The sequence below is a fragment of the Rhinopithecus bieti genome, unplaced genomic scaffold (genome assembly GCF_001698545.2).
Source record: "Rhinopithecus bieti isolate Rb0 unplaced genomic scaffold, ASM169854v2 scaffold_56174, whole genome shotgun sequence".
Classification (NCBI taxonomy): domain Eukaryota; kingdom Metazoa; phylum Chordata; class Mammalia; order Primates; family Cercopithecidae; genus Rhinopithecus; species Rhinopithecus bieti.
In genome coordinates, this window is record NW_016824749.1 from 4,176,693 (window position 1) to 4,204,568 (window position 27,876).

Genomic DNA, 27,876 nt, shown 5'->3' on the forward strand with positions numbered 1-27,876 from the left:
TAATAAAAATGATTAGTCTTTGTATGAAACCTGCCATTTAGTGTTAACAAAATGTAAGTTTCTTTATTGTAATTTTAGTTTTCTTTTATTTATAAAAAAAAAAAAAAAAAAAAAATTGGGCCAGGCGCAGTGGCTCACACCCGTAATCCCAACACTTTGGGAGGCCGAGGCAGGCGAATCACCTGAAGTCAGGAGTTCAAAACCAGCCTGGCCAACATGGCAAAACCCCATCCCTACTAAAAAATACAAAGATTAGCTGGGCATGGTGGCACATGCCTGTAATCCCAGCTACCTGGGAGGTTGAGGCAGGGAGAATTGCTCCCGGGAGGCAGAGGTTGCAGTGAGCAGAGATCCCACCACTGCACTCCAACCTGGGCGACAGAGCGAGACTCCGTCTTAAAAAAAAGAGAAAAGGTTGAAGGGTTCTCTGGTTCTCAAGAACTGAATTGCAATTTTTTGAGACACATATACATTCATACCCACATAAAAATAGATATAAAGATTGGAGATCCAGAAATAATATTCTAATGCAGATTTTAAAAGATAGTAGTAGATTAGAAAAGTCATGATAAAAATAACATTAAACTGTCTAGAAAACACTTTATTTGGATCTTAGAAAGTTGCTTACTTTTCAGACCCACCTTTTGTGGGCCTTTTCCCCCTTGCCTTAGTGATTTGAAGGTTATCAAAACCACATGTTTATTCCCCCTTTCCTTTTTGATTAGCATGACCAAGAAAGCACCGAGAAGGGAGACCATGGAAGCAGGCATCATGGAGGGTGGAAAGAATAGGTAAGATAATTCCAGGAAAAACTAAAAATAGCTCATTAGCCTCATGCCAAATGTATATGAAGTCATTTACTTTTTATAAGGTTCATCCAGCTGAACAAAGTTATTTCATTTTTGAATGTTCCTGTGATTATAACTAAAAGATGACTCATCCAATCTGATGGCTCATAATTCCTCTTGAGACTAAACATTCAGAATCAGGATGAACAAAAAATTAATGAAGACACAAAGGGTGGTTCTGATGACGGTTTTGATCCTTGCAAAGTTAAACAAAAGCCGGTTGTGCTCCCTGTCTTTATCTATTACATGTATCTGTGACAACATAGTTTCTTGACCACATTTATTTATCATGGGTTATTACATAGTGACAGATATAAACTTAAGGAATGACATGCTTAATATGTTTGCCACAGTTCCATACATTGTTGAGGATGCTGCTTTTCTGACTAAGGAGAATTTTTGTTCATCATCTAAGAACCTCTCCTCTGGAGAGTAAGAGCCCAAGTCAGCTCTGCCTTAAATTCATGATCTGATTTTATGAGGGTCACCCAGAACCCACTGTGCCCTTAACAGTGAAGCCTAGGAGAAGCCTGGGCTCCTTAAAGGGGAAGAAAGATGGACCTGACCGTCCTATGGTGGGTGATAAGAATAAAGTGCTCAGGGATGTTTGTGAGAAACACAGAGAAATACTGAAATGGTCTGACTGTGTCCCCACCCAAATCTCATCTTGAATTGTAGCTCCCATAGTTCCCACGTGTCCTGGGAGGGACCCGGTGGGAGGTAATTTAATCATGGGGTGGGTCTTTCTCGTGCTGTTCTTGTGATAGTGAATAAGTCTCATGAGATGTGATGGTTTTATAAATGAGAATTCCCCTGTGCAAGCTCTCTAGCCTGCTGTTGTGTAAGATACCCTGTGCCTTCTGCCATGATTGTGAGGCCTCCCCAGCCATGTGGAACTATGAGTCAATTAACTCTCTTTCCTTTATAAATTACCCAGTCTTGGATATGTCTTTATTAGGAGCATGAGAACAAACAAATACAACTATCACCACGGAATTGTGAGAACAAGCATCAAAAACAGCAGCTGTCCTATTGAAATAAATTTATGTGCCTTGTACCCATGATAAAAAAATAAAGACGTTTGTATGAAATTTGTTTTCGAGTAATTATAGTATACATGAGCATTGCCAGTATTGCTCATTGCAGGGTGTACTGTACCTTGATTAATCCCAATTATGACAGACTCACACTCAAATTTTGGTCAATAACTAAGTTTTGTGTTATAAACTGTTGCCATCCTTTATGTCCTTAGATCCAAGAAAGACAGTATAGTACAAAAACTCTGAAGCCAAACTGCCTGGATTCCCAAGCTTCACTCACTACTTAATAGCTGTGTGACCTTGTAACTTCCCTGTGGTTTGGCATTTCTTTGCAGTAAAATAAGATAACAATAATATTTAACTTGTTTGGTTGTTGTGAGGCTCAAGTCAATTAATGTCTGTGTAATACGTAATATATATGTAACACATATGTAATTAATATATATGTAATATCTGTAAATATTCTTAGAACAGTTTTTGGCACATAGAAAATACTTTTAAGTAGGAGCTATATCATTTAAATTGTCTGCCAAGCAGTTAATTAACAAGCAAAGCATTAAGAAATATGTACATACATGTTTATGACAGAACTCTCCAAAATAGCAAAAATCTAGAAGCAACCCAAATGCCCCTGAACAAAACGTGGATGTACAAAATGTGGTATTTTCACAACATTAAATATTATGTAGGAGGCAAAGTGAACACACTACAGGAATAACCAACAATATAGATGAATCTTAGCAATACAATTATATGCAGCATGACATCATTATAAAGATTAAAACAACTAAAATAAATGTGCTTTTAGAAGACATATAACTACAATGAAATTATATGAACAGGAAAGGAAGAGAATGATAAGCATGGAATTCAGAATGATGGTTACACAAATGCATGAAGCTGAGGGATGCCATAACAGCACAAGTCATTTGGATTGACACAGGTTCTTACGAAGGGCTATCTTTGGCTTTAGATGGTTGGTCTGTAGATGTTTAGAGACGGAAGGAAGGAAAGGAGGGAGGGGGATGTATGTGACTTTGTCATGCACCAAGGATTATGGTTTATCCATTTATATATACTTGAGACACAACCCCCAAAGTAACAATAATCATTCTCCATTGCTACGGTCAATATCACTTAGGTTATATTACAACTAACTAATAGATAAAAGAGTCAGGGGTTTGCTTGCTTGCTGTTTGTGGATCTGATTTTGGTGGGGATTTGGCGTGGTAAGATACATACAAACAGCCCATGTACTGAGAATTTTTCTAAAATAAATATTTGTATTAGTCTTCTCTTGGAAAAACAAAATCACAAGTCACATTAGTGTTTAGGGTTCAATGGTAAAAATGCTTTTGTTTAAAATGTATGATATAAATTGGTGATTTAGAATTGATTAAAGTAGTGCAAGCATAGCATTTTCATGATACTGTTGGTATTCAGGAAACATAAATAACTTCTTAAAATACACTTCAGACTTCAAACAAAACCATCCTGCCAGTTGCCAAAATACCAGCTCAATTGTCTTTGCCATTTGCCAGGGATTTTCAGGAATGAGTGTGGATTTGTTAGCCTGATACCTCTAAATCATCTAGAGATTCCTCAAGTGACATATGCCGGAAGACAATGTAAACTGGTGTCTAGGGACACCATTACATTCCAGATGTCCAATAGGAGTTCGCCCTCAATAGACTAGAAGAGCCAAGGGGTGGACTGTAATGGTAAACGAGGGGGAATCCTCAAGCCCCTTTGTCTAACTCTCCCTGACAAAGTACTTCATGATGGGAGTCATTCCATCATGTCTGTAAATAAGAACGTCTTCTTTCTATAAATATTTACTGGGTAAATAATATGTACCAGATATTGTTAGAGGCTGAGCGTATAGCAGTGAAAAAACAGAAAATCCCCATTTGTATTTGCATATAGAACATATCAATATTAAACTTTAAGGAATTTTTTTAATGAACAGGTCCAGTGTTTACATAATCCATCTGAAAGAATGTATTCCTAAAATATTTTTGATAAGACAAAGAGAGGATTGGAAAATAAAATCTGGACAAAAGTGATACTATGATTTCTTTGAGGCTTTAATATTGACCAATTTCTGGGTAGTCCTGTACTGAACTAGGAAGATAAAATCCACAAACTCGTGACCTTTGAGACAACTGGGTGGGGAACACAGACAGCATGTGTACGTGTGCCTGTGCATGTGTGTGCATGTGCACGCATGTTTGTGTGTGTGCACATGTGCATACACACACCGCTTTTTCTCTCACCTACCTGTGTGACACTGGAACATCATCATCCATTTCGGATCCATTGCTGTCATGGGAACATGAAGCAACAGTATAACTCCTCCACCACATAAGCTGGTCAGAGACTCCCATCTGCCCACTTTGTGCCTAACCTATATCTGACCTAGGCAAAATCAAAAGGACTAGAAATGCTTATCTTTCGTGCCCAAGTCCCTTGGGCAAATGAACTGTGGGAATGAGATAGAAGCATGCTGCCCTTCCCAGAGCTGAATGTTTCTTGTCTTATTTCTCAAAACATGGAGAGTTGAGGGAGAGGGAATATCCAGGGTAATTCGTGGAGTAGAATGGGCTCTCAAACTTTTGAGTAATGAATTGAATAATGAATGAATGGGTCTGGTGTAGTGGCTCACACCTGTAGTCCCAGCATTTTGGGAGGCCAAGGCAGGTGGATCACCTGAAGTCAGGAGCTCGAGACCAGCCTAGCCAACATGGTGAAACCCCATCTCTACTAAAGGTATAAAAATTAGCCAGGTGTGATGGTGCATACCTGCGATCCCAGGTACTCAGGAGGCTGAAGCAGGAGAATGGCTTGAACCTGGGAGATGGAGATTGCAGTGAGCTGAGATCACGCCACTGCACTCCAGCCTGGGCGACAGAGTGAGACTCTGTTTCAAAAAAATAAATAAAATAAAATAAAAATAATGAGTGAATGATAGCATTCTCTGAGGTGAGGAATACTGGAAAAATGGGGTGAGGTTTGGGGAGAAGGGAGTATCATGACCCCAACATGAAATGGGAACTAAATATGAATTATGTCTGAATCATAACTTAGACATACCAATTTAGAAATCGAGGTAATTCAGTGAGAGTCTAGGCTATCTTTACTTTTGATGATATTAAAAGCTATAGTCTTAGGCAAAGTGCTAGCTTAAAAAAATTATACTACACAAAATAAACCTTTTTAGAAGGATTCATTCCATATAAATGGATGTTAGAAGTACAAATCATTCTTATGTGTTCATTAAACTAGGACCCTGCAGGATTCATTTAGCTGTTACTGCCTGGACCTAGAGTTAATCTGTATTTTTGAAGGAAAATAAATTGTTTCTTCACAAGCACTTCATAACTCACACTTCTCCCTAATTCAGATTGCTTTTCTTAATCATCTGAAGTTAATGATACATTTATCACATAGTAGCCTTACAAATAGCCATAATATTAAATCATAATTTATGTGAAGTAAGCATTCTAATTTCAAAACTTCTGAACATGGGAACAGGTTGATTAAAGTTTTTGTGGGTTGTAAGACTTTGGTAATTGTTTGTGAGCCTGAGGCCAACATTTCTCAACAGTAATCAATGCACAGGACAGCAACCATCCACATGAAAATAAGTCAAAATGTCATTGTACTTCCCACACTATTGTCATTTAGCAAGTTACAGCATGACTGATTCAGCCAGTAAGAAAAATGTGATGAAAACATTGGCTAGGAATACAATCTGCTTAGATCTTTTAGTCTTTTGTTTCTTCAAAAGCCAATAGACTTTTACTCTTTAAAATAGGAGCTATTCTAAAACGTAATATTTGGAACGCCAAGCTGCCTCCGTGACTGAGATATCTGTTTTGAAGTTCTCCTCTACTGTAAATCCTAACAGAATAAAAAAAATCAATGATTCTTGTTACCTCCAATGTTCCTACAACTACTCATGAAAAAAGCTTTAAAAATTAATGAAAATTGATGGACTGAAGTTCTGTCTGTTTGTTCTGGTGCAGATTTATAAAATGGATTCTATTTTAGGAACAATCAAATTCTAAAATTGAGAAGCTCAAGGGTAGGACACTGGAGATAATATAGAAAGACATGTAATATATAAACAATTCTCTAGATCTCATATCTGGAGTTAAGTAAACTAGACAACAAAGAGGGAGACAGCCTTGGATGTTGGCTTGGACATGTGTTAATGTGTATCTCATCTCATCATGATGCTATCGGAAACACAGGTCTTTAATCATCACCTTTTTCTGAATTTATGTGAATGAGTCATTAAATGTTGGCTTGCAGTGAGTTTCTGCTTGATATGTACAATCATACGTATGGCATACAATCCACATAATGGCATAATGGTTTGCACATTAAAGTTCAATAAATGTTTGTTGGTTGGATATAGCTTTCCTAGATTTAGCAAAATTTCAAACCATAAAAGGCCCTTAATGTGCTTTTATATTTTAAATCAAGTCTTTCATGTTATAAACTTTAAAACTCAGGCTCATCAAAGTGAGGTGGTTTGCCCAAGCATACCTTCCCACACAAGGCTTAATACTGACACCCACTTTAGTACAATAAAAAAAAAGGTAGTTAAGAGCACATACCTGGAAATTCCCTAAAACATAGGTTGTCGGACGCTGACTCTGCTACCTCCTAGCTATTGATGTGTGCTATGGTCTGGATATTTGATTCCTCCAAATCTCATGTTGAAATTCGATCCCCAGTTGGAGATGGGGCTTAATGGGAGGTGTTTGAGTCTTGGGACCAGATCCTTCATGAATAGATTAATGTCCTCCCTGGCGGAGGGAGAGTGAGTGAGTTCTTGCTCTATTCATTCCCGGGGGAGTTCCCTAGAGAGCTGATTGTTGAAAAGAGCCTGGTACCCTCCCACTCTCTCTTGCTTCTGCTCTCACCATGTGATCTCTGCACGCTGGCTCCCTTTCACCTTCTCCCCTCCATCAGGAGTGGAAGCATCACGAGGCCTCTCCGGAAGCCAGGCAGATGCCAGTGCCATGTGTCCCATGCAGCCTGCAGAACCGAGAGCCAAATAACCCTCTTTTCTTTATAAATTACCCGGCCTCAAGTATCCCTTTATAGCAACACATTGACTTAGACAAGGTATGCAGATATATACTTCTAAAGTTGCTTCTCCCACAAAAAAGAAATTTATGGCCGGGCACGGTGGCTCACACCGGTAATCCTAACACTTTGGGAGGCTGAGGCAAGTGAATCATGAGGTCAAGAGATCCAGACCATCCTGGCCAACATGGTGAAACCCCGTCTCTCAGGAGGGGTTTCAGCTACTCAGGAGGCTGAGGCAGGAGAATCACTTGAACCTGGGAGACGGAGGTTGCAGTGAGCTGAGATCACACCACTGCACTCCAGCCTGGCAACAGAGCAAGACTACATCTATGAAAAAAAAAAAAAGAAGAAAGAAATTTGCTAACTTTTTGGCCCATCCATTATTGTTTGCCCTCTCCCAACATGCGTGACGTTTTCTTACCCTCTGCTCTGTCTTAGGAATGGCAGACAGCCAACATCCCAATAATAATAGTTCATGTTAACCTTTTCTATGTACTGTAGAAAAGTGATCACTCCTCTCAAACATAATTAACTAGAATCAATGTAACTGCATGTGGTCCCAACATGGGTTCTGGGTTTCCTTTACCAAATGCTGCAGCACAGATGACAAAGTGCTTCTACTCTCCATTATAAAAGAAGAAATGGAAATGAAGTCAGTAGATGTCAGATCAGAAGTCAGTGGGTATCTCCATCCATGAAGATGTCCACGCAGACATTCTCTACCTGTGGACCTGAAGAAGAGCAGGCTGAGTGCCAGGGTAGAGTTGGTGTGAACAAGAGGCCCAGGTTGGACCTGTCAGGTGATCCATGGCCCTGAGCGTCATTGGCAGCCTACCCTTGAGCTAAAACCAGGCTGTCCTGAAAGAGTTCGTGTAGTTGGGAAGTCAAAGGAAATGTTTCTGCTTTTCCAAGAGTGGCAAGGGTCCAAGATAAAAGAAAGAGTGTTGAGAGTTTGTTTCTGTAGATAAAAGGGAGAGAAATGACTACTAAAGATCAGACTAAGTAAGGTTTCACTACATATGTTAAAATATGGCAACTAACAATCTTAAAAGGTGTTCTGATCATTTCTACGTTTAGCCACTATGTCAAATAAGTTAGGGTATTATGAAACAACAAAAACTTTGTTCAAATAAGTTTCACTGTTCTCCACTGTATAACTGTGGAGTATAAATTTGTATTTGTATGTTGTTTTTCTTGCCTATTTTTGGTGGATTGAGTGAAAGTTTTAGCTTTAAATAGTGGCAGGGCATGAAGGACTATATTAGGTATGAAAAATGAAGAATGCTGGGAACACTTGTGTGGAGTGAGAACTAGAAGTGAGGTCATCTGGGCTGGCATTTTGCTGAACAAGAGGGCAACAGATACCACATCCCATTTTGTTGTACAATTCTGAAGTCTTAAACCCCTGATTTCTAGGATGGACTTGTTTTCATTCTTTCTGATGACAGTTGTGAACCAGATAGTTAAAAACCCAGCTTTGAGAAACAGTCTCATTTGGAAATCATGTTTCTTAAATTCAGGTACATCTTGAGGGAATATTGAAGCTTCTAGCTGCAACTGTTATTCCTGCATCTTCTTGTCAATTCAAAGTACAAATTTGGTATATTTGAGAGTATTAACCCTAAGGGCCACTGGGATGAGTTCCATGAGATGAAAGAAAAAATAAACCTCAAGTACATGTCAATAACTTTTCCTGTTGCTGCTGGTAGTCACCTGGAAACTCCCCATAGTGTCTCTACCATATTGTTCTGTGACCCACCCGCCTCCCCAAGCACAGCCTCCAAACCCACCTAGAGACTCAAGTTCATGCCAGCCTGACTCACACAGACACATGTGGACACTTTAAAAGTGAGGCAGCCATAGCCCAATCTTCTTTGATTCATGCAACCACCGTTCATTTAGACATTGATTTAATTATATTTTTCAACAATTGCATTAAAGCCCTTAGACTTATTCCATATAAATTTTTGAAAAGCCAATCTCTTCAACCTAATCATGAAATTTAGTTTAGCCAAATTTAATTCAGCCTGTCAAGGTCATCTTTCTACTTATTACCTCCCCCCCGCACCATGTGTGTACCTTCTGTAGAATCAATATGCACACCACTTTGTTTTCCCTAAAATAAAAATGTGGGAGACACAGTCAGAAAAGGGTACTCCTCAAATTGAGTACCTTTTATTCACCTATGATTCAGCTTGACACTTGTACATTTAGTACATAGAGAAACATAAGGAATTTTCTCAAATTTCTGAATAACAAAGGAGCAGCAGTATATAAACAATAATACATTTCTGATGTCAGAAGTAAATAACTTATTATTTTCTCACTCAAATTTTCTAAAATGAATCAAACTGCCTTAAGATGTGCAATTTAAGATACATTTTGACCAGGCGTGGAGGTTCACACCTGTAATTCCAGCACTTTGGGATACCAAGGCGGGCAGATTACCTGAGGTTAAGAGTTCGAGACCAGCGTGGCCAACATGGTGAAACCCCATCTCTACTAAAAATACTACAATTAGCCGGGCATGATGGCACACATCCGTAATCACAGCTACTCGGTAGGCTGAGGCAGGAGAATTGCTCGAACCTGGGAGGTGGAGGCTGCAGTGAGCCAAGATTGCACCACTGCACTCCACCCTGGCCAACAGAGTGAGACTCTGTCTCAAAAAAAAAAAAAAAAAAAAAAAAAAAAAGGTACATTTCATTCTGGATAAATTTTGTAAGTAATGTAAGTAATGTATTACTTAAATTTTAAGACTATAAGATCAAATTAGAGCAAATTTTCCCCTGCCCCAAGATTTAAATTCCACATAGCGAGTGGGATTTCACCATTGCAGATCTGAGACACATATAAACATGAATTGGTAATAATTCTAACAGTATATTCTGTCAAAAATTCTGACAAACTTTGACATTGCTAAGGTATGGAAATGTTGTTTCAGGTGTTCAGGAAACAGGTGTATTCAATCAGAAGAAAAGTGTGGCTTTTTAAAAATAGTGAATTAACAATAAGCAGGCTTATTTAACTGCAATAGTTTCACTACGTAACATTACCTTGAAAATAACTTAAAATAAATATACTTATTAACTGAAAATTCTAAGGTTTTCAGAAAAAAAAATATCAATAGCTGTTGGTCTAGGCTTAGACCAAGAAGGTCTAAGATGCTATGGGGTGAGCAGACCTGATTAACACTTTCGTTTGGATTTGTGCTGTGATTGGGCAAAAGGAATCCTTGTCATAGCAACCACTGTTTTCCTACTAGTCCTAGAAGAAGAAACATACGGTTCTATGTTAACAGTTCTTATTTTATTCATCAAACAGTTTTGCCTTCTACCACACTGTCTTCTCGTATTTTGTTCTTTTCCCTAACCCCTGCCTCATATGATTCAGCACTTAATTAAGCAGGGTATTATAATACTTTAAAGGGAAAGATCTTGATTTCTTTTGTTGTTTTTTTGTTTGTTTCTTGTTTTGTTTTGTTTTGTCAAGATGGAGTCTTGCTCTGCCGCCCAGGCTGAAGTGCAATGGCGCGATCTCGGCTCACTGCAGCCTTCGGCTCACTGCAACCTCCACCTCCCAGGTTCAAGACATTCTCCTGCCTCAGCCTCCCAAGTAGCTGGGACTACAGGCATGTGCCACCATGCTAGGCTAATTTTTGAGTTTTAATAGAGACGGGGGTCTCTATGGCCATGTTGGCCAGGCTGATCTCAAACTCCTGACCTCAAGTGATCCTCCTGCCTTGGCCTCCCAAAGTGCTGGGATTACAGACATGAGTCACTGCGCCTGGCCAAGATCTTGATTTCAAATGACGTTTTAAGATTCCTTAAAGGAGGATGCCTATTATTTGCTAAGAGTCAGGAGAGATGAACTACTTTTGAGTATCTGCTTGGGGCATCCATTTGTCTTCTCCTCAAATGTCTAACCCTAAAAATGAGTTGATCGATCTCAATCCCTACCAGAGCCTTTGATGCTTGCCTTTACTTAAAGTCTAAGTACGAGACATGCAAGACTAGACTAGATTACATAATTCTTTTGATATCAGATGATTTTTATATTTCAATATATACAAATTAAAATGGAAGATTTTGAAATTAAAAGCAGTGAGAAACTTAGCAAAGCATAAAATTTTAAAATGGTTCTTTAAAAGATCAAAGCTCTTCTCCTCAAAATAGAAATGTGTGCTTCTCAGTACGAGGTGGGAAATCGGAGGCACTCTCCCTTATTGAATTAAGCAGGAGTAGGCTGCCATCAGGATGTTATCACTCTGCAATTTGTCACACAATTTGTTATGTGACATTTTATAGACATCTCTTTTCTTTCAGCCATCACTTTCGGCTATCAACTGTCAAAGGGAAAGAGAATGATTTTTTTTTAAAAAAAGCTAATCGTCACAACCCTTATAGTGTCACTTTCCCTTAGATCCAGTAGCATTGTCTATAGCTGGGCTAGGAGGCAAGGGTTTGATTCAACTATTTTCTTAGATTTTCTCTTGTTCATGGCAATGTGGTATGGGGGGGGGGAGCGCAGAAATCTTAGCTAAATAAAGGATCTTTTTAAGGAAGAAAGAAAGCTGCCTGGAAAGGACAATTCCTTTTCAATTCCAACATGTTGCTAAGCTGGGTGTGGGACCACTGGGAGATGGGAAAATCCATAGAAATCAATCTAATAAACCATATGGCTTGCTTCAATCTAAAGCAATACAATAATGCCCCATGTATTTTCAGGAAAATCTAGATTATCTTCTTAAGACTCAATCAAAGGTAAAGGTCTGCTTCAGAATATATGAAATATTAGTGAATGGGAACGATGCCAGTTTGCCGGATTGGGGATGCTTTGCTGTCGGTGGGGGAGTCGATGATAATGACATTGGTATAAATTGTTTGGATGCATAGAAATGGGCAGAACTGGGATTTGAGTCAAGCTTTGCCTATTTCTTGACCCATTCTTCCAATGCTATTCAGTTTGCCTACACATGTGTTACAGGGATATTCTAATTAATTCCTCATGTGTCTCTTTGATAAGGTGCCTGACTCATGAGATCCTCATTCAGGATCTGCATTATTTTCATTAGAAATTTTTTTGGCTTTTGATTTGCACTTTATAAGCTGATGGAATTCTCCTAATACTGTACTATCAAGTTGAACAAAGGACTTAGTCTTAGAAAAAAGATGCACTTGGAAATACTTAGATCAGTTCTGTAATTATCCCTAAGCTTACAATATAAAAGTAAGGAATGCCATGAAAGTAGGGTGGCTGGGCATGGTGGCTCACACCTGTGATCCTAGCACTTTGAGAGGCTGAGGCAGGTGGATCATTTGAGGTCAGGAGTTCGAGACCAGCCTGGACAACATGGTGAAACCCCATCTCTACTAAAAATATGGCGTGGTGGCACATGCCTGTAATCCCAGCTACTCAGGAGGCAGGAGAATCACTTGAACCCAGGAGGCAGAGGTTGCAGTGGATCAAGATTGCACCATCACACTCCAGCCTGGGCAACAGAGCGAGACCCCACCTTAAAAAAAAAAAAAAAAAAAAAGAAGGTTCTGGACCAATATTAAATCACATGACCATTTAAAGCAAATAATTAAATAAGTGATTCACCAACTTTGAGACTTTGGAATAACATCAGAAGGAATCATTTACCACGTGATCAACTTCTAATCAGTAAAGTCTTTAGGGAAAATTGTTAAGTATTTTGAACAGCTTACATTGTAAAGTCTCAAAAGGAAAATTGCTAGTTTCCTTGGAAGACATATAGTCCTCTTTTTTCAGGAAATTTTTCCAGATATCAGGACATTTGGTCTAATTAAAATGAAAGCTTTGCATATTCTCATAAAAAAAATTATCGGGCCGGGCGCGGTGGCTCAAGCCTGTAATCCCAGCACTTTGGGAGGCCGAGACGGGCGGATCACGAGGTCAGGAGATCCAGACCATCCTGGCTAACACGGTGAAACCCCGTCTCTACTAAAAAATACAAAAAAACTAGCCGGGCGAGGTGGCGGCACCTGTGGTCCCAGCTACTCGGGAGGCTGAGGCAGGAGAATGGCGGGAACCCGGGAGGCGGAGCTTGCAGTGAGCCCAGATGGCGCCACTCACTCCAGCCTGGGCGACAGAGCGAGACTCCATCTCAAAAAAAAAAGGAAAAATTATCAACAGCCTCATGTTCATTTGTTTCGTTACCATTTGTGGTAATAATTTCTCTTTATTCCTAGAAATGATGTTGAATGTGTTCCGGCCTCAGCATAGATACATAGATGCCGTGGGTAATTTGGCTGCTGAACACTAAGGAACATTTTCAGGCACTGTTAGGGATTCTGGGAGGTACTTGTGTTCTTAGGAGCACGGACAGTCATGCCATTACTGTTGACTTGTGTGCCACCCACTCAGAGGCAGAAGACTCTCTGAGCCAATTTCGAGAACTAGTCATAAAAGGCTTTCTAAACTCACAAAACAAACTACTTGGAGTTTTCCTGTGAATATTTCAAAGCAGCATGTTGACATATAGGAAAGATAGGTGAAGATGAATGTCAACCTGAATTAAGTCATTTGACTATAATTGAAAGGCGAAATCACTTGGCATTTATGAATATGTCTTATTTTACCACAGTCAGAGATAGAGAGAGATGCATTAATGCATTGATCACTTAGGACAGTTTATCCAAAAAGAGTGCTACAAATGATCCCATTTCAAAATAAATAAGTAAATTCAAGTTAAAATCTGGTACATAACCTTAATATGATTGTATTTTTATTCTCATGTTTAAAATACATCTCTGTGAAAAAAACTAACATCCTGCAATGTTTTCCTACTACTTAAACATCAATATGTCCTTTTTTGAATAATATATGAGCTGTGAATATATTAATTTCAAAATAACTATAGCAATGTATTGGCTTAAGTTATCTTTTGGGCAAGTCCTCACATTAACTGAGCTAAAATTCAATCCTCTAGTTTCATACATGGTCTTGGTGCTTAAATTCAGGTCTACAAAAATAAAATGACCTACATAGAATTCTTGGCCAACACTGGGGAAAGGATTTTGTCTCTGCTGCTCTTCAAAATGGGATGCCTGGTAATCAAAACAATTCAAGCAGAGTTATAAGACAACAGGCGCAAAGGCATGTTCATACCCATGCAGGATCAAACTCCTTATGACCCTCTTTCAAAAGTTAAATTACCCAGTCTATTCTCTTATGCATGTTGAGAACACAGTCTACTCTGATTCAGAGAAAAGTGAGATGTCTGATAATCCGAAGACATTCAAGCAGAATTGGCCAGGCGTGGTGGCTCACGTCTGTAATCCCAGCACTTTGGGAGGCCGAGACAGGAGGATCACAAGGTCAGGAGTTTGAGACCAGCCTGACCAACATGGTGAAACCCCGACTCTACTAAAAGTACAAAATTTAGCCAGGCGTGGTGGCTCACGCCTGTAATCCCAAGCTACTCAGGATGCTGAGGCAGGAGAATCACTTGAACCCAGGAGGTGGAGGTTGTAGTGAGCCAAGATCACGCCACTGCCCTCTAGCCTGGGCAACAGAGTGAGACTCCCTCTCAAAAAAAAAAAAAAAAAAAAATGGAAAAGAAAAAAGAGAAATTCAGGCAGAATTAAAAGACTATAGATCCAAAGTCATGCTGTTAACAGCCCTTCCATGAACAATCAACACAGTCTATTGCCATATGTGTTTTGGCAGTGGAGGCTACTCTAACCCTTAAGTAAAACAAATCCATTGTTGTCACAAAATAGGACACATATGAAGTTGCTTTTTGTATGAAACTTTGACAAAAGTAAATACAACCCCCTAGCACCTATTGAAAATCATGTGACCCCTTCATGTTCAGACAGTTCTTTGCTCCGTGGACCGTCTGCTAAGGCTCAAGGTAGTCTCCATGTTATGGTCAGTTCTCATAGTCTCGTCCCTGGTTCAATTCCAAGTGAAGAGAATACTTGAAATACTGTTTTCTAGTAGCAGGCAAAGACTCTAGGAATTTGATGCTTTCCAGAATAATCTGTGCTTGTTATGTAAGTACAATCAAGGACACTTTTTCAGAGCAGAACAAAAGAGATTATATTCGCTTTAGTTTGAACTGTCTAAAGAGAGTTCTCAGTCGTGGATTTGTTAATGGATTTAGCACAAATAATGGAAATAGAATCATGCATTTTTATTAGTCATCCAAGAAGCCTTTCGGTTTCAGGTTCTTCTTGAGAGCTCAGTCACTGGGGTTCTTCTTTTAACAACTTGGAAAATGTCTTGCTTAATTAGGAAGTTAGTCATTTCACATTTTGACATCGAAAACAATGGGAAATTGAAAAACCTCTCAAATTACATTTATAACTAACAGGATACGTCACTTTAAAGATGAAAACCTCAAGGATTTGTGGCGCCTTTCTTTGTTCTTGTTAATCCTATTTTACTTTTTGAGTGTTAGATGTTCTGTAAATATCGGCGTTTGAATTCAAACAATAGATATTGATAACTAGTTCTGCAACTTGGTACAAAAACATTATTACGGTGTATCAGCAGATTTTGTATTCTGAGAGTTAACCTTCTGTATTTGATGTTTTCTTTGTCGATCACTATTATTCTAGTCCAAATACTGTCTTCCTCATTCAATTTTAAAACCTTAAGCAGTTTTAAGCACAGCATCGCCTGGTTTCAAAAGGAATGACGAAGTCGAATTTGGGAAAGGTCCTTATACTCCTCATTTTCTGGAGGTTGTTTATCCCTTCTTGTTTTAGAAGTTGCCTCAGTCTCAGTCACAGACATCCCCTGAGGCTTTTCTTTTCCATTTATTTTGTCCATTTAAGGTTAACATATTAGGAGTTTTGCTACCGAGAGATGAAAATAAATATATTTAAAGGCGCTTTCCCAAAGCTCCTGTGCTGACCACTGCCCTCTTCCCTGACCTCATTGGTATCCCTCAATATAGGCGGTCTTAAGGCTAAGAAGTTGAGTTTTAGAAATATGCCACATTTTCTGTGTAATTCTGGAGAAAACAAAACAAAAAAGTAAACAGAAATGCGCCTGTTTAGTTGCATACACTGAAAAATAGGAGATAAAATTCATCATCATAAAATTTCCCTCCATCATTTTTCAGAATCTGTTGGCCTGTGACCTGTCACTGTGAAGTTCCCCATAAGCCTGTGGAAACTCAGTTCTGGCCTGGCCACACTAAGCATCGCTCCTGCCCTGCTCCTGACACTGCAACGATGCCTGGGGCAGACGGGCGATGATATGACACTGAACACAGACTACACAAAAATTAAACACCACATAGCAAGGATATCATCTATATTGTTTTCAGCTTAGAGCTCTAAAAACATATATTGAGGTGATTATCAGTACTGTGATTTTACCCATTTTAAATGTTCATTAATTTAGCATTTATTTAGTCCTAAGGTATTAGTAATTCAATCTAGGCAAATATATGTGTGTGTGTGTACATATACATGTGTATATAGCAAAATGAGGATTGCATTATACATATATATCTATATGTAAAATCTTGCTTTATAATTATATTTCATAGGACTTAATTATATTTTTAATGTTATTTTATTTCATCATTTTCCCCACTGGGAGAGAAGTACCATTATATTTAGCTAAAATTCACATTTTGATTTTATTATTATAATTTTACCTCAGTAATGAACAAAGTCAGGCTTTCCCATAAGAGGTGAACTCAGATAGCCACAGTGAAAGAAAATAATAGTTGTCAAATTGAGCAGAGGAAATGGTCAGAAAGGAGAAGAGGGTGAGAACTTTGGCAGACAAAGGCAAGAAAGCCAGGAAGCTCATTTGCTGCTCTTTTTAGAGACTGAAAAAACTATATTTATGAAAAGTCTTTAGTGCCAGATGATCATGCCAGTGATTTCATTTCAATCTTATCCTCGTTCATCCAAAAGGAATAAATAAAATTCTTGAAAATGTTCAGATGTTGCAGTACTAATGCTCCTGGAAGCTGTGAGTGTGTCGTGCTGGGGGAGATTCTTGTGGATCCTGAACAACAGGCCCACTCAGGAGCAAAGGCCAAGTGGCCAGGGGTCAGACAGCTCTTGCCGGGAGCTCTGAGACTTAGGAGATTTGCTTCCTTATCAGCGTGTTTCCTCTTTGGTCTCAGAGTATGGATAAATAGGAAACTCCATAAATGGACTAAGAGAATATACCAGAGAAAGAACTAAGTCATCTCACACGTTGTAAAATGATACGCAATATTTAAAACATTTTTCTGAGACAAGCCCTTGCTGCCAACCATTCTAGTGAATTAATCTTAATTGCTATGCATCCAACATTTCACTGGGAAAAATCAGTGTTCAATACTAATGCAGAAATGGGTTTTGTAGTAACCATCTATTTCCTGTGTCTTAAAAAAGAGACAGATGAATCTCATCTTTCTTGACAGTGTCCTCAAAATATGTGTTACGTTCATTACATATTCCCCGGTAGTAAATAGACCAGCACATGTAAGGCAATGATTTTAAAGTGCCAGGGTAACTTTTAAAACTCTAGAAAAATATGCTTAACAGATAGTCATTTCAGGCCTAGAAAACAAAAACCGTTTGTATAAATATTTATAAAAGAAATTTAATTTTTTAAAAAGAAAACTCAACCAGTCACGGTGGCTCACACCTGTAATTCCAGGGGGAAGGATGGCTTGAGTCCAGGAGATGAAGGCTGCAGTGAGCTATGATCACACCAACTGCACTCCAGCCTGGGTAACAGAGCATAACCCTCTCTCTCTGAGAAAGAAACAAACAGGCCAGGCAAGGCGACTCACGCCTGTAATCCCAGCACTTTGGGAGTCTGAATCGGGTGGATCAAGAGGTCAAGAGTTCAAGACTAGCCTGGCCAATATAATGAAACCCCATCTCCACTAAAAATACAAAAAATGAGCTGGGTATGGTGGCATGTGCCTGTAATCCCAGCTACTCAGGAGGCTGAGGCAGGGGAATTATTTGAACCCAGGAGGCGGAGGTGGCAGTGAGCCAAGATCACACCACTGCACTCCAGCCTGGGCAACAGTGAGGGACTCCGTCTCAAAAAAAAAAAGAAAACGAAAAGAAAAGAAACAAACAAGCACAAAACTTCTCCATTTTCATCCATTAATGCTCACCATAAAGCAAAAGCATAAAAACAGAATATGATCTGTTTTATGATCATAGGACCAATAATTAAAGTTTAACATGAAGAAAATTATCAATTCTTCCTACCTTATTAAACACTGATTTAAATAAAACTAATGATAATGTGATATTAACTTACAGGTACATCAAAAGCAAGACACGCTTTCATGATATTTTCTTTACATGCTAGCGAACAAATTATGCACCGTTTTTTTTCTACAGGAAAGCTGAAGACTTTAATAACAAACCCTCCAAGGTCAAAATGAATACAGGTATGCTGTCTGTTAGTTTTCAACTCTCTGAGCCTTGCTCTCTAAAAATCATGTTGGCCCTCAATCATTAGCTTAGCACTCCACTGATCCTAGGTGTGATTCTGAGTTTCTGATTAGATACGTAGGGTAGATTCATTACTTTCTTTCTTTGTATTTGTGCTCCACTCTTATGGCCACCAAACAGAATTTTCTGTTCTGTTACTTGCTCCTACTCCCTTTGTCTCTAATCACATGTTAAAACGAACTCCTCTAAACAATTGGAAGAGGTAGTATGTCATTTGTTTGTGTACTTTTGAAATCTCTCACTTAAAAATAGGCTAAATTCAAAGGCACGTTGCTCTAGTAGAAACTACTTAAACGTATGTTTTATAAACTCTTTATGTTGAAGAAGTCAGCAGATAGAGTGCCAAAGTTTTATACAAAGTCAGCTTAATTAACCTATAGTCACAATTCACATAATGTTATAAGCATTATATGTGTAGATGTGAGAATAGTATCTCCAACTAGCTTAACAACTGTGCCTCTAAACTGTATTGTATACATTTTAACTGTAAACGTGTTCATGATACATGCTTTGTACATATGAACTTTTTTCCACAGTAGACATAATTTGGCTTATAATTTTGCCTTCCCCCCTCCTTGAAATATACAATATTGAGTAATTCAAGAAACAACTTTCTCATTGAGATTTTGTAACTTGTGTTGAAATTTCCTATCCACAAGAGATCACTGGAAAGTTGTTGGAGCCGTCACCCCATGGCAGAGTAGAAAGGATGGCCCAAGATATTCTCTCATGTCCGCTGGTTGCCTTTTTGAGGTCTCTTGTTGCATCAAAGTGCCTACAGGAGGATTACCCAACCACTGGCGAGGACCAATACCTAATCCCCAGGTTGAGTGCACAGCCTTGTGCCATGTGCCATGTACCATAGTGGCCTCAGAGAAGGCTGTGTGGGCAGGCTCCTGAGGATGCTGTCACCTTGCAGACAAGTGGACAACAGGCAAGATGAGGATACTGGAGACAGTCAAAACACACAAGGAAGGCTCAGCAATCAAGAGAAGTTGTAACCCTGCAAATGCACCACACAAAGGCATCTTGATGATTGGAGATGCCAGAATTAGACATGGGGAATGAAGTAGAAAATATTACTAGGTAAAGGAGACAAAAGAAAGCAAATAGAATGTAGAGCCCACAGCTAGATTAGCATCAGCCACGTTTTGGAGCTACAAAGTCACTCCAGCAGAAGTTTCACATGAGGAAGTGTTCTTTCCTGATCCTTCCAAGACATCTCCCTGTAGACTTAAGTGGATCATAACTTCCCAGTATTCCTCATTTTACTGAGTGCCCATTTTCCTATTTATTATAACCCTATTATGACAGAGATATGCATACATGATATACTGAATATACTGTGTTAATGTGCAGTACATTCAATAATTGACCTTCCTATTCATGTAATTCAATCCCTCATAGCAAAGTAAGCACATAAAAATTTGCAAATTTGTTTCAGTCACTAAGGTACTTGAGCCAAGTTACTGTTTAGCAGCACAAATGTAACCCTCTAAAGTATCTTCTCATTTCTAAGGAGTGAGCTTGACTCTGGATGGGATGCAGTTTGCGTAGGTTTATTTCACTTATGTGGATGAACTTCCACTCATGTATAATGATTGGCAAATATGGCATTCAAACCTGTCCATAAAATTGATCAAAAGTGACTGAAAACTTTTGCTCAAAATTCCAAAATAATAATTATAATGTTTTTACAAAAACATTACCACTTTTAAATATATATGTATATGTATACACACATATATTGCCTTAGAAATTTGAAAGCATTGTTACTGTGTTTACAAAATGAAGTAGGAATTTGTTCCTAAAGAGCTAGTAAAAAAACTGGCCTGCATTATCTATCTTCAGATAGACAGATGATAGATAGATAGATAGATACATAGATAGACAGTACATAGATAGATAGATAGATAGATAGATAGATAGATAGATAGATAGATGAATAAAGTGGCCCCACAAGTTATTTTTCTAGTCCCCAAAATAGCTTCTAGCTCTTCTTCTTTTTTGTCTATCTATTGATAGAAAACATCGATAGAAAGATAGATAGATAGATAGATCGATCGATAGATAGATAGATAATGCAGATAATATATGGATAGATAACACAAATAGATAATCTATATAGATAGATGATACAGGCCAGTCTTATTAATATCAATATTCATTTAAACAAGAATATATCTCTTTATTGATTCATATATCTATCCAATATATCAATTATTAAAAAGATATATTCCTATTTAAATCTTCATGTGTCAGTAACTACGGTTAAAAAGCATTCTTTTAAGTTAAGTATTTGCTTTTAATCAGTACATAATAAACTAGCCATGGGGAATGCAGTTAATTTTTCATACTAAAGTGTTTAAACAATGTAGAAAAAATATACAAAACATGTTATATGTCCACTTTTAGAATTTTTAACCCATTACTTTCTTAGGCATATCTTAGCTATCAAAGAAAGGAAAGAAGGAAAGACATCAAATAATTCTCCATGTATAATTTACCCATATGAGTGGTTTCCAGCAGTAGGAACAGCTTCCAGGAATCTTGCAGCTCAGGGTAAGAGTAGCCCAGCCAGGCTGTAGGTCATTAATGAGGACCAAAGGCAAAACCAGCATTAGGATTCTTGAGGATAAACCGACACATGAAAGGTAGCATCCTCGTTTTAAGATCTTAAAAATATCTTCAAGGAGTATCAGAACGTATCAATACATAAGGAAGTAGAAACAGAATATAATAGATTATTCTGTTCCAGCAATTTTACAAATGCCTCGAGTTTTAGAATTCAGCTCTTTATTAAACTTTATTAAAGACAGAGTCTCCATTTATTTCATCTAGGACTTAGAGCTTCCTAAAGTACATAAATTGGCAAAGATTCCCAAACTTTCTTGGTTTACAGTGACCTTTAATGTCTCAGTAATTTTTTCATTGTGCTCCTAGGCCAAAAATACATAACACTTCTATTTATTAAGTAGTTAGGTGCTAACAACTTAATAACTTAATAATTACTTTATAAATATTTTGTTCTAACAACTTAGAAGCCATTTGACAAAATAATACACATAAATTGAAGGAAAATATTTTATTTCCTTCTTTATAACACGAATTACTTACTAATAATATGTGTGTGCCTGTTGCACACTGAAAAATTTCTCAGACCTCAGAATTAGATTGTTCATGGCCACTCTCATTTACTGATCTAAAATGTTTTACAGGCCAGACAGACACAGTGGCTCACGCCTGTAATTCAAGCATTTTGGGAGGCTGAGCCAGGAGGATCACTTGACTGCAGATGTTGGAGACAAGCCTGGGCAACATAGTGAGACCCTATCTGTATAAAATTTTTAAAAATTAGCTGGGTGTGGTGGCATGTGCCTGTAATCCCAGCGATGAGGGAAGCTGAGGTAGGAGGATCAGCTTGAGCCCGGTGAGCTCCGAGTGCATCACTACCCTCCAGCCTGGGCAACAGAGCAAGACCCTGTCTCTAAACATAAATAAATAAAATGTTCTTCAGAGGGTACTTGCGTTTTATCATGGCAACTATCAAAATCCCAGTTTTTTAAAAATATGATGTCATCAAAAGGAATATAGCACATCTATTACGCTGAAACCGTGCACTGCCCCAAACGAGCAATTCCTGGAGCGTCCAACAGTTAGCACTGTGTTTTCCTTAACACAGGAAGTGTCCCCCCGACACCCTTGTGGGTTCACAGCGCAGCCCAGGGCATCTCAGCCGAGGATCCAACAGTTGGCACTGTGTTTTCCTTAAAACAGGAAATGTCCCCCAACACCCTTGCAGGTTCACGGTGCAGCCCAGGGCATCTCAGCCGAGCGTCCAACAGCTAGCACTGTGTTTTCCTTAAAAACAGGAAGTGTCCCCCAACACCCTTGCGGATTCACGGCGCAGCCCAGGGCATCTCAGCCGAGTGTCCAACAGTTAGCACTGTGTTTTCCTTAAAAACAGGAAACATCCTCCAACACCCTTGCGGATTCACCGGCGCAGCCCAGGGCATCTCAGCCGAGTGTCCAACAGTTGGCACTGTGTTTTCCTTAAAACAGGAAATGTCCTCCAACACCCTTGCGGGTTCACGGCACAGCCCAGGGCATCTCAGCCCAGTGTCCAACAGTTGGCACTGTGTTTTCCTTAAAACAGGAAATGTCCCCAACACCCTTGCGGGTTCACGGCACAGCCCAGGGCATCTCAGCCCAGTGTCCAACAGTTGGCACTGTGTTTTCCTTAAAACAGGAAATGTCCCCCAACACCCTTGCGGATTCACGGCGCAGCCCAAGGCATCTTAGCCCAGTGTCCAACAGTTAGCACTGTGTTTTCCTTAAAACAGGAAATATCCTCCAACACCCTTGCGGATTCACGGCGCAGCCCAGGGCATCTCAGCCCACAGGGTGGACACCAGAGTTTTAACCTGTGACCCTGGATCTTCTCATTCTGGAATTTTCTCTTTTCACCTATGTGCTTGTTAGATGTTCAGAATTAATAGAACTAGGAAATAAAATCACTCTTAGAGTGATGTCTGTTTTCACTTTCAACACCTTTGACTACACAACCATTTTAACCAGTTCACAGCTCCTGGAAGCAATAACATTTCCTCCATCTTATCAGACACCCTTGTCTCTAAGCACTTTGAGTTTGCTGAGTTTGCTGAAATCCTTTTGGAGCCTCTCCTGAAGGAATCTTCAGTTGTTTCTACCATTTGTGTCACTTTCTTTGGGTTCTTAATTATAACCTTTGATTTATTTAGTTCATATTCTTTTAATATTCTTTCAAGTTGGTTTTCTGGTTTAATGATTTTCTACATTAAGAAATTGTTACTGTAAACATATACTTTAAAAAAGTGAAGTTTTGATATAAGAATTACTCCACTGATTTTAAGTTATATTAATCTTACTATTTACAAATTTCATAAAAAATTCATTTGAATTATCCTTCCAAGCATCTTTACTCATCTAAATTCTGTCATGTCCAATAAACAAACTTGATACTTTCCCTATGAAAATAAAGAAAAGGAAAATGGACATGTCACAGTATATCATGATTATATTACTGTATCAGTGGTTATATTGTCTTTTTTTTATAACTTTCAAAAAGATTTAATTTAATTTGGTTTTACTTAATAAGCAGAATGAGGAGAATGAGCAATACTATTTATTGCACATACCATATTACAGAGGAATGTAAGAGTGGAATTTGAATCTGGTCATAAATAGAACATTGGCCTTCCAATTTTAAAAGACTTCTCTTCCAAATTTAGAAGTCTAAACTTCTCATAGCACATTAAAATGACTGATGAACTTACACAGATTTTATTTCACATTATGACTTGCATAAGTTTAAATATATGAATCATAGTACACATATTGTTAAAAGTATAAAAGCAATAAATGAGGCCAGGTGTGGTGGCTCATGCTTTAATGGGAGGTCGAGGTGAAAAGAGCACTTGAACCAGGGAGTTTGAGATCAGCCTGGGGAACATAGCAAGACCATGTCTCTACAAAAAGTTAAAACGTGAGCCAGTGTGTGCCTGTGGTCCTAGCTACTCAGGAGACTGAGGCAGGAGGATTGCTTGAGCCCAGGAGGTTGAGACAGCAATGAGCTATGATGTGCTCCAGCCTGGGTGATGGAGCAAGACCCGGCTCTAAAAATAAAAATTTGAAAAGTAAAAGCAATATACTCCTTTCTTTAAACATGGTCATTTCGATACCATGTATATCAATTCTTTTATTTTAATAAGGCTAGTTATTTGCATAACTAACAATAACTACAGGAAGAATGGACTTTCCATAATGCCATGTGTTCCTCTGTGAATCCTAAAAAATATATCATACCTGTGTCACTAATAATTTTTACTGCAAGAATTATTCAAGCTCTCTTTGGGAATTATAACAGCTAGAAGATGGTAAAACTTAAATTATATTAACTTAAAAGTATGTTGTACCATAGCCCTTAATCCTGACATAGAGCTGATCCTTGACTCTGAAAGCCAGCTCCAATGCTTATAGGTTTAGTATAAATTGAAATTAAATGGTATAAATAAGATTGACTTCTGTGCCTGAGTTTTCACAAAGAAAACCATAAAATGTTAAGTATTAAGTCTTCCATGCTTTCACTAAAACAGTGAGGCCAGTTTCTAAGACAGATCCCTGATCTTCCTTTGTTTCGCTTCATTTTGTTTGTTTTAGTTTGAGGGTGGTGTGAAATTGGCAGGTGCATTCCATGTTTATTAATTCTAACTGTTCATCTTTCTCATGGATGTCTGGCACATTTCACTTAAAACGCATGATACTGCACGTGCTTTTCCCATTGCCTTGGCCTCTGCTATATCGTTTTTTTTGCTTCCAGATAGCGGTGGGTGTGCTCGCAAACGTGCCGCCATGTCTGTTACGCTAACATCTGTGAAGAGAGTGCAAAGTTCTCCAAACCTATTGGCTGCAGGTATAATATCACTAACTCACAGAATGTCGCACTTGAATGGCTTCTAGCTCTTCTGTTTTGTTCTAAATGTAAAAGCAAAGGAAAATGAGATCTTGTAGTAAACATTTCAAATGTATAATTAAAACAACAGTCACTTGCCAAAATAGTTTGAGTAACCGCAAGTGTTAATAACTATTTAAGTTTTGTTATCTCATGAACTTAAGTAACATAATATTTCATTAAGATAACTCAGAGGTTTTCGTTTTGTTTTGTTTTTTTTTTTAACCTAAAACTGTTGGGGTAGGAGTACAAGGGTACAGGATGAAAAAGGGATTTGTAGGAAACTGAATCTTCATTAACTGGATTCTTTGTCAAAGGTTATGAACAGAATGATAGATCATTAGTTTTGAAAGAGACCTTTGCTTTCCTTTAATCCAGTCAGCAAAGACCCTTCTAATATATGTATTTAAACATATCAAAATCTTGACTAATTAAGATTAACATGTGCCCACAGATAGGAAGTCACTGGGGGCGTGAGATTTCAGCATCCACTCAGGTGGTCTCTTTATAATAAATCTCTGTTGTGACTACCTAAGGCACAGTACCAAAGTTAGCCACAGTACCTAAGGCACAGTCTGCACTGGGAGGGGGTGCAGCTGTTAGAAGGTCAAAGGGAGGCCAGCAAGCCCAGTGCCTCGAGATCATGAAATAGACCCACACCTGTTGGTGACTGGTTGGTTGGTTGGCTGGTTGGTTAGTTGCAGTTTGGGGATTGCTTGTCTTTTATTTATAAGATTAATGGATCTTGCAGCAGAAGTGAGAAAGGGATGGGGAGTCTTTAAATAATTTTAATTCTCACTATGCACATCACAGTCTTCTACACACATACATCTAGCAGTTGATTAAATACTCAGGGTGGTCTTTGCTTTATAGTCACTTAATTCTAAACTACTGAGTTTCTCTTGAAAAAAAAAAACAAAAACAAAAGCGAACTTCCATATGGAGAATCCCACTTCCATTCACCACCTCTAATCCACAATGGATTTCAACGTCCAAGTTTAAATGCCCAGCTAGTGAGTTCAGTTATATATTAAGTTAAAAGAAAATGCACAAGGTTTATAGTATGACCTCATTTAGGTTAAAAAACATCTTTATACAAATCTCTATTTGTATGTATTGGCTCATGCATGTATAAACACAAAAGGTGTTAGAAAACTACAGATGTGTTTACATTGGATACTATGGGAAACAGGAATGAAGGCAAGTAAGACAATAAATGTTAAGAGTTCAGGGCCATCGTGTAATTGGAATGCCAATACCCTGAATGTCATCGACATTTCAACCAAATAGGATCTCAGCCCAGCCTACTCAGACATGAACCTTGCTGCATATGCCAGGGCATGGCGCACTGCTTCGACAGTGCCAGTGTGGAGAGTTATATGAATACACGGAATTTCATATAACTAGACTTAATAGAAAAGATTTAACGCTTCAGAATTACAACAGAAAAAAAAAATTCGTACTTCAAAAATATGAAATAATCTTCAGTAATAACAATGTAGCTTTCAATTATTTTAAGTTTTCTGTCACTAGGAGTAAGATTTCTAGAGAATGAAGTCCACTGAATTTTGGACATAATTGTTTAAAAACAGCCCTTTTTTGTGTCAATTAGACATAAAGTAAGTTTTTTTTTTTTTTTTGAGATGAGTGGGGTCTTGCTCTGTGTCCCAGGCTGCAGTGCAGTGGCACGATCTCGGCTCACTGCAACCTCTGCCTCCCAGGTTCAAGCATTCTCCTGCCTTACGCTCCTCAGTAGCTGGGATTACAGGTGTCTGCCACCATACCTGGCTAATTTTTGTATTTTTTTAGTAGAGATCTGGTTTCACCATGTTGGCCAGGCTGGTCTCGAACTCCTGACCTCAAGTGATCTGCCCACCTTGGCCTTCCAAAGTGCTGGAATTACAGGCATGAGCCACCACACCTGGCCCCCTTTTTCAAAAAAGTTTCCATTACATTTTTGAATAAAGAAGTCAGCATCAATATGCACAACTGCATTCTATGTAGCTTTCATAAGAACTTACATGATACAGTGTCTTTATGTGAATCAAAAGGGAATTGATAAATATTTATTGCCTTCGATATTGTTAAAATATAACAGCCTTTATGTAAAACCTCCACAAAAGGTCCCCGGCCATCTTCACTCCCTTCTCAGATCACAGAGTCAATCTGAGTCATCACCTCTTTGTCCCCTGAGTCATTCTGTCTTTCTCTTTTCCTTTTATAAGAAGTAAATTCCCAATGGACAATCCATCAGAGCACACATGGATATTTTAAACCTATGCTAGAACCAAGACAATGACTATTGAGAAACAATGAAAAACATTTTATTTCACCAAAACCACTTGGCAGCCTAAAGGAACGCTGGCAAGAGTGGCCTGTTGCAGTATGGGGACCACTCTGCCAAGAGGCAGGGTCTTGTCAATACTACCTGCATGTTTTATGCCCTTAAGAAAATTAGTCTGTCTAGATCTCATTTCCTTTTTTTCAAAAGAAAAAATGTTTGTCATTTTCTTACCTCTCTGAAAGCTTAATCGTTTCCCAGGCTCACAAGGATTTGTCAGAATAAATGAGAGTAAATGAAGAAAATAAATGAAAAGGGTTATAATTGTACATAGAAACACAGTAGGCACTCAATTAGTTGACTTGAATTTAATCAACATTTCAAAATAATTCTTGAAAAGCACTTGAGTCTTCTAAAGAAATGAGTTACAGGCATCAAAATAATTTTCAAGAAAATTATAAGTGATAGTGTCAATATAGCATATCAGTTAAAAGGGATTTAAATAAAACCTGAGAGGAGAGATTATGCTGCGACACGTATCACAAACACAGCTACATAAAAGCTGCCATGTTAGAATCATAACAGTGGAAAGGGCCATTGAGGGCATCCAGTTCCACCCCTGACATAGAACCAAGAATGTCTTGCACACAAT

The 27,876-nt window shown here is 38.5% G+C and overlaps 1 protein-coding gene across 48 annotated transcripts in view; it reads left to right on the forward strand.

The window, feature by feature from the left end:
* The window catches only part of SORBS2 (sorbin and SH3 domain containing 2), a 235,415-nt gene that overhangs the window by 107,474 nt on the left and 100,065 nt on the right, over window positions 1-27,876 (forward strand). For 27 of the 48 annotated variants that reach the window (XM_017862581.1, XM_017862598.1, XM_017862588.1 and 24 more), the window contains 2 exons: window positions 18,340-18,389; window positions 24,812-24,904. The exons of 6 other annotated variants lie outside the window; for them this stretch is intronic. In XM_017862581.1, the coding sequence (XP_017718070.1) occupies window positions 18,380-18,389; window positions 24,812-24,904 (103 nt within the window). In that variant the 5' untranslated portion in view covers window positions 18,340-18,379. Of the gene's footprint in view, window positions 1-18,339; window positions 18,390-24,811; window positions 24,905-27,876 lie in introns of those variants that run through there. 15 more of the 48 variants (XM_017862589.1, XM_017862607.1, XM_017862591.1 and 12 more) reach the window with 3 other exon arrangements.